Raw genomic sequence first — 8,258 nt, 5'->3', positions numbered from 1 at the left:
TGTGATTTATGAGACCTATTTCCGCTGTTATGCTTCATGTACAAATTGTCTTTGGTGATGTAAATTCCTCGTCCTTTTCCTCCAACTTGCTGACTCCAAATCCGGTCGGAAAAATGGATGTAATTTATTTATGTTTCTCGCCAAGGGATTTTTTTTTTTTTGATATCCGCACTCACATCAGTCATCTTCAAATCAGAACACGTTGGGTGCTAACAGACAGTTTACTTTATCTCCATTCCACCCCTTCACATACCCCCAACCCTGTCGCTCCTCCACCGCTCCAACGCTACACGAAGGTAGACGCTGTGTTGAGCTACCCAGCTGTCAGTCATGTCAGTGGGTGGTCCACATCGGAAATAGTCAGCAGTCCTGCTCTGATTGGCTGGCGGAGTAAATTCCCCTGTTGCCTACCCCCTGTCCCTCTGACCTACAAGGAAATGCCATACGCCTTCCTGAATAGTTGCTACTAAACCACTTTGTGATGTGTGTTTATTGTGTAAGAAATCCACCTTTCTTGATAATTTAGCTAAAGGAATGTGATACTATAAAAGTTGGTATTGTGGTTTAAACCAGATACATTTCAAGGAGTGACAAGGTACTTTTCCAAGTGTATAGTAATAAATACCACTTCTGGCTTAAAAGGAAGTGGAATATAATAAATTGAAGTAATTGTAGACATATTTGCTAAGGGACTTGGTAGAAATCCACACAGACAATTAATGAAGAGCTTTAGTAAATTTGGACTGCATGGCAGAACAAAGCTTTATCCTCTTTTTGAATCAACTGCAAATAGAGTCACTCAGAGCTGGCAAAACATTTGTTTGAAATGGATATGTTTAATTGAATCCTCTTAAAATCCCTCAGACTGAAGGAGGAAGTACTTTTCAATTATAGATTAGATAGGAATCCATTTTCCATTTTATGCTATCACTATTTGCTAACTCTCTTTACCAATTAATAAACAGTACTTCATGCACTAACAAGAAAAAACTATTCGTTATTTTACATTAATAATGATCTATTATTTATGAAAAATGTTTATAGTTTCTTCATGTTAATGAATATATTCTGCCTTATATCCAGGACCTCATTAGTTATTACTTAACTAACACATCTAACACACCACCAAGGTTAACAGTTGTTGTCAATACATATTAATATCCACTACCACATTTAATTAGCATCAATGAAATGAACCACAAGAAGGCTATCTCTTCTCTTTGCTATGAGGATTTCAAGTCCGCCAAGCAGATGATGAAAATGTGTTGAGCAGAGAACAAACAAACGGATTGTGTAAACAATTGTGATGTAGGTGGTGGCAAAGATTGTGTTTGAGCGTATGCTTCCCTAGCCCCCTGTGAGTGATGTGTCACTGTAAACACAAGCACATCTTAAAGAACATTCCTTCACTCACGAGGGGGTCTATTATGTTTACCGCTCTGTAATTTCCGTCTAATTACCTTGCACTGTTGTTTTAATCTAATATGGCATGAGTGCTCGGGACAAATGAGGCATGAATCTAGGTTCATAAATAAATCCGCTGGAATCAGCGCATTAATTACTGTTATTAGCAGTCACACGGACAGGTGACAGTTATATACAGTAGTCCAGGAAAAAAAAAAACATTAGCAAAATCTAATTTTGAAACTTCTATGTAAATTATTCAGGCATGGAATTGCTTGCAAAAACTTTCAATCGCCCCTGTGAGCCAAGTATTGATTAGAAGAGTGAGACTCTCATTTAAATGTCAAAACCATTCTATGAATGACATTTCTGATGTTGGAATTTCTCAGCAATTGCCCTGAGAAATTACCTTTCAAAACAGCCTTTCCTTTTCTTCTCAAAAGCTTAATTCCCTCTTTCTTCTTTTCAGAACAAAACAGCTGCACAGGAAAAGGGGGGGGGGGGGGGGGGGGGTATATGGCTTTGTGTATAAGACAGCCATAAGTCCTTTTGTACTGACCATGGTACTATGAGAGAGAGACAACCCTCCAAGGGAGACATTGAGCTTTGCCTGCCTCTGCCAGCAGTTCTTAATGGCGTCTTATATCACACTGTCCCTCTGTGTACCCAAGAGTGACCCTTACCCTCTAGGTCAAAATGTGTCTTCTTAATGCTCTCAATGCTCCTCAGCCTGTTTTCTCTGTCATGTCATCCACCCTAAAAGCTGACTCAGTAAATAACAGGTGTTACAACCCCATGTACTACTTCTCCAATACTTCCGGCAGAAGTGCCATAATTGTGGCATACGAAGTATACGTCTACAGGCATGTACAAATGATTAGCCAGCAATATGAGACAAAGACATACTGTTACTCAGCTGACACCACAAGATATGATAATGGCTATGTCTACTACCGTGCACTTGTGCACTTCAAACACTGACTTTTAGTGCTTAGGGCGTTCACACTGACAGAATCAGCAGAATTCAGGGCACTGAAAGTACTCGGATGGCGCACTGCAAACGGTAACAAAAATGCAGTGTGGAACGATGGACACTACTCGCCCTAAAAGATTACCATCTTGGCTACGTAGCGGAAGAAAAGGAGCCCTTTTGGAAAGTTGGCCGACTGACGCCTCTTAGATCACTTCAAGCATTATTGCTGGTTACAATAACTGTGTTATCTGATAGTACAGTGTCTATTTCTCTGTAAGTTTAAAAAATCTAAGCGAGAAAACGCCAAAAGATGTACATTCACATACAAAACACGTCCGTCAGCGGAGTTAAGTCCGCCATCTTTGTTTAAAATTTCCAGTTGGCCGGAGGAAGCTGGCGCTGAGATTTATGGGTAAAAGGCTTGCACATTTGCGTCTGTCAGTGTACCATTAGAGACAACACTAATCAGTTACAGAACACACTACAGATGTAAGTGCTTAGTGTGCACTACACACTCTACTGCAGTGTACTTCGTAAAGTGCGCGGTAGTAGGCATAGCTAATGACTAGAGATGCTGTGGGCTTTGTGAGTGCCTCGTTTGATGATCGGAACATTTAACCCCTCCGTGGTTAGAAAGAAGCCCTCTAACTGTAGTAATTTCAAATGGCCAAAGATCCTCCCCAAGCTCCCCTCTGGGTAATGTATCGCTGCTACATCCGCAGTAGAGGTGAAGCATACATTAAACATATCATAAGGAGGGTTTCGGAGCACATGGCGTAAAATCTATCCAGTGTGACTGAGGAGTAATTTTGCAGTCGTGCTCAGGTTAATCTGGCTTTTTTAATAGAGAGGTTAGCTTATCTTGGAATGCACAGATACCATGAAAGATATGTAAATTACCCTATGAATTATGAATAACAAGACATTATGTGGGAGGAATATTTGATTGGGAGTATAGGGATGCCACATGTCTTGCTCGCTGGTCCTGAACTGATATACACAGTATATGTAGTCCAGTTGGAAATGTTCAGACCCTTTCAGGTTTTCCACACTTTGTAATGTTTCACACTTATAATATTTATTTTCTCATTAGTCTACACACAATACTCGACAATATTTTTTTTGTTCTGAGTGTTTTGTTAATTTGTTAAAAATAAAAGACATTCAGACCCTACACTTGCAATTGACCTCTGGTGCACCCTACTTCTATTAATGATCTTTAAGATTTTTCTGGAAAGATCTCACAGTTGATAGTGTATGTCAGAATGGAAACCAAGCCATGAGGTTGATATAATTGTCTCATGTCAGTTAGTCAAAAGACATAGATCTGGGGAAGGATACCATTCACAGCATTGAAAGTTCCCAAGAGCACAGTAGCCTCCACCATTCTCAAATAGAAGATATTTGGAACTACCAACAGTCTTCCAGGATCTGTCCACCCAGCCAAACTGAGCAAATGGGGACGAGGAGCCTTGATCAGGCAAAGATGGATGCAGAGCAATCCTGTGTGAAAGCCTTTTTCCGAGTGCTCAGGATCTCAGACTGGGGCAAATGTTTACATTTCAACAAGACCACATGAAGCATATCAAATCTGAACCCAAATCTCTGGAGAGACCTGAAAATGGCCGTGAATTGGGGCTTCCCATCCAACCTGCTGGAGTTTGAACGATTCTTCCTAAGAAGGTTTGAGGCTATCATTAAAGGTGATTCAACCAAGTACTAAGTCAAGGATCTGAATGTAAATGGGATATTTCAGTCTTTTGTTTTTAATACATTAAAAAAAACACCTCATGGTTCTCCTCATGGCTACAATTTGTGAATGTAATTGTTGATCTTTTAAATCAGTAATGAAAATGGAATGTTGCATTTTCTTCTCTGAGTAAGTGTTAAATAGCCATGTTTTTTGATTACTTTACAATCTCTTTCAGTCCCTCTGTCTTCAAACCCTTTGCCCTCTCCCTTTGATTCACAACTCCTTGTTTTCCCATCTTCATCTCTCACTTGTGTTCCACTCCATCTCTCTCCTGCCCTTCCCATTCATCTTTTTCCTCCCTCTCTCTCTCTCCCTCTTTCTTTCTCTCTCTCTCTCTCTCTCCCTCTCCTTCAGCCTCCTTAAATCTTCCCCTCTCTCCTCACTTGTGTCCGTTACTCTTTCTCCTCCTTTCCATACACCATTACTCTCTCTGTCTTTGTCTGCCTCTCTTTTCTCTTTTACTGTGTTATATGCCATATTGTGCCTCCTTTCTCAGTATAAAAACTCTCTCTCTCTCTCTCTCTCTCTCTCTGTTCCTCAACTCTGCTCTGTGTGTCTGGCTATGCTGGCTATCCTGATTCACTGCTTTGACGCTGGATCAATAACCAGGCACCATTAGAGACATGTCCCCAGAGCAGACCTGCCGAAATCCCATGGCCAGCTCCGTCTCTCCCATCCCCAGACCATAGCTTTCCTCTGACCCCCCCCCCCCCCCACCCCCACCCCCTCATGCCATGGCCAGCACCAGCACTCTGTGTGTGAGGGAGCAGACTCTCACAGCAGCCCCCAAGTAAAGTTACACTGAAACAGGCAGCAAGAGACAACACAGATGGTTGACAATGATAGTAAAGGCAAAGACAGAGATAGAGAAAAATATTTGTGTTGGTGCATTATGTGTGTGTGTGTGTATGTGTGTGTGTGTATATATATATTTGTGCATTCAGTGAGGCTGCAGAAGGCTGGCTATTACTTACCCCAACCCCCACCCTTCCTATTAAGTGTTCACAGGAGTCTCTCTCCCTGTCTCTTGCTCTCCCCATTTCTCCCTCTCTCTCTTTCTCCCTCTCTGTCGGTCTCTCTGCAGCTGTGGTCTACAGAGCATCACCTCCTTACTATTGAGTGGGAGAGTAAGGGGAAAATGAGAGGGAGGGAGAGAGAGAGAGTGAAAGAAGGAGAGAGGGAGGGGGCAAACATATAGGAGTTACAGCCAGAGTTTGAAAAGCCACAGAGCGCTTATGGCTGAGCAGTGGAGACAGTGATGAGAGAGCGCAAACTCTCATACACACATAGACCCTCACTGTCTGTCTCTCTATCTTTTTCTATTCTCTCTCTCTCTCTCTCATTCACTCACACACACACACAAACGCATACTTAGTCACATAGGGTGACAGTATTTCCTTTCCTTTCGTCACCATGCTGAGAGAGCAGAGGAGCCATCAGTTGTGTGAGAGCAGCGCAGATTCAGCCACAGACGCAGCTTCAGCCACAGACAGAGCCACTCTCCCAGCCGGGGCAGAGAGAGACGGGGGGCGATGATGAGCTGACCAGGGGGGCCACTTCTCCACCACTGAGAGAGGGGGAACACAGTGCTCAGCAGCACAGCGCAGCACAGAGCGGTGCAGCAGAGGACGAGACGAGAAGCAGCGCCGCCCACCCATCCGCCCCAACCACCCACCCACCCACCCACCCGTCCGCCGAGGGGGAGCGGGAGACAGAGAGGGACACACAGCTCCAGCAGCTCCTCCGGCATCTGCATTCACAGGATTCACCGGCAGCCCTCCCACCACACACACACACACGCACACATACTCCCATGTGTGTCTGAGCACACACACAAACACACACAAACACACACCGGTGAGTGATCAGACATCCACACAAATACAAACCAGTAGACATGACAGGAATAGAAAGATACGCTGGTGGATTTTTCTTCATGTGATAGACTTTTTCCTCCTTTTTTTTTCTTCATTGCCTTTTTCAGAAGGAAAGAGGAAGAAAAGATCCTTTTGAGGATTTCACCTAAAGTTACTTTTTTGGGAAGATTTGTTTCTTCTGGATTCTTTTAATCTGTCAGAAGCACAACAAAGTGATATCTGCGTCTGCTGGCGGGGTGAAAAAAAAACACCATTAGTCCAGGCACTTCGGCGACGTCTACCCTCTAACTGGATTATGTGGTGGATATTTTGGACTTTCTCTTTTAGCTTAAAGAAATTTCCGTGACCGGTGGATTTGGCACTTCAGTACAAGGACGGATCCTTTGTGCTTTCTCCCACCCTCTCCCATGGATTACCGCTGGGCTTTGGGCTCAGAGAACTCTCTTATGGAACGCTGCTCACCGCTTGTCATTAGGGAGAACTGTAAAGACTGGGAAAAGTAAGTCACTCCCCTGTTCCTATTTAAAGCCCTGCTTTTGTTCCTGCTTAGGCAGCTTTCATTTTGATCTTATAGTGTCACTGAATCTGTGAATTGTTTGATTGTTAAAACCATCCTTGAGGACAGGGAGTAGAGATGAATAATGAGATAAGGAATTGCTTTACACCTCTCTGCACTGCACTGCTCACCATGTTCAGGTCATGCCTGTGACATGTTCCTCTGCGGTGCAGAGAGTAAGAGCTGATTGTGTGTGGCAGGACTGGCTGGTCTGATCTGATCTGATCTGATCTGGTCTGCCCTCTGTACCTGTTCTTGTGTGTTTGTGCGTGTGTGTGTGTCCAGCTAGTGTAACCAACCTGGAGGTGTGCCATCATGGCAGAGGCGGCAGTGGCGTTGGCAGCAGTGGGGACCGCCGCCTGAGCCCCCCCCTCACCTTCGCCCGCAGCCCCCGAGGAGCATCCGCCGATCGGGCGACCGGTGGCCGAAAGCCCAAGGGGCACGGACCCAAGGCGGCCCCCATCAGGATGGTGCCGCCACCCCCCACCAACAAGCCCCACGTGTGCCTGTCTACCATCCTCATCATGAGTAGCATGGCCCTGATGGACGCCTACCTGGTGGAGCAGAACCACGGCCCACGCAAGATCGGCATCTGCATCATGGTGACCGTGGGCGACCTGTGCTTCCTGATCGTGCTACGCTACGTGGCGGTGTGGGTGGGCGCCGAGGTGCGCACAGCCAAGCGCGGCTACGCCATGATCCTCTGGTTCCTCTACATCTTCGTGCTGGAGATCAAGGTCTACTTCATCTACCAGAACTACAAGGCTGACCGCAAGAGCCTGGACGCGCTGGCCCGCAAGGCCCTCACCCTGGTGCTGTCCATCTGCATCCCCGTGCTCTTCATCATCCTGGTGGCCATCGACCACATGGAGTACGTGCGCGCCTTCAAGAAGCGCGAGGAGATCCGCAACCGCCTCTTCTGGGTGGTGGTGGACCTGCTGGACGTGCTGGACATCCAGGCCAACCTGTGGGAGCCCCAGAAGAAGGGCCTCCCGCTATGGGCCGAGGGCCTCATGTTCTTCTACTGCTACATCCTGCTGCTGGTGCTTCCCTGCGTGTCGCTGAGCGAGATCAGCATGCAGGGCATCAACATCGTGCCGCACAAGATGATGCTCTACCCAATCCTCAGCCTCGTCACCATCAACGTGGTGACGCTGTTCATCCGCGGCAGCAACATGCTGCTGTACAAGGACAACCGCGTGTCCGCGATCCTCATAGGCAAGAACGTGCTGGCCATCATCCTCAAGACGTGCAGCTTCGTGCAGTACCGGAGGCAGATGCAGAGTGCGCCGCCGGCGTTTGGCATCGAGCTGCAGAAGAACGCCGGGCCCAAGGGTCGGCCCGTGCAGGTGGTGCAGCCCCCGCAGGTGATCATGCAGGACCAGACGCCTCTTCCCGAGGTGACCCCCTGTGAGCACACATGATGCACACAGAGGCTCAGTGATCCAATGCAGATCACAAAACGTTGATCCTTCAGTGCGTTCTCATGGATATATATTAACATTGAAAACCAGACTAAAGGCTTCAAAATGGTGCAATGACACATGCACTGATTGCTATAGATCGCTGTAGAAAACAAGGTGCCCTTGGAAAGAAATGGTTGAACCCACAGAGATTCCTGTGACGTGACTCAGACTCATAAACCTCTCTTGCATTTACTGGATTACGTATTTTTTCTAATCAGAAAAAAATGAG

At 46.0% G+C, this 8,258-nt stretch overlaps 1 protein-coding gene across 1 annotated transcript; it reads left to right on the top strand.

The window, feature by feature from the left end:
* Positions 1–7,030: 7,030 nt before the first annotated feature.
* Positions 7,031–7,987, top strand: LOC308373809 (transmembrane protein 121; the record flags this gene model as incomplete). The annotated part of the gene is made up of 1 exon (XM_080849454.1): positions 7,031–7,987. The coding sequence occupies one exon, from the start codon at positions 7,031–7,033 to the stop codon at positions 7,985–7,987; it is 957 nt and encodes a 318-aa protein (XP_080705580.1).
* Between the last annotated feature and the right edge of the window lie 271 nt (positions 7,988–8,258).

This window comes from Sprattus sprattus (assembly GCF_963457725.1).
Source record: "Sprattus sprattus genome assembly, chromosome: 12".
Classification (NCBI taxonomy): Eukaryota; Metazoa; Chordata; class Actinopteri; order Clupeiformes; family Clupeidae; genus Sprattus; species Sprattus sprattus.
Note: the sequence above shows the minus strand (reverse complement) of the source record. Positions and strands in the feature narration are given on the sequence as shown.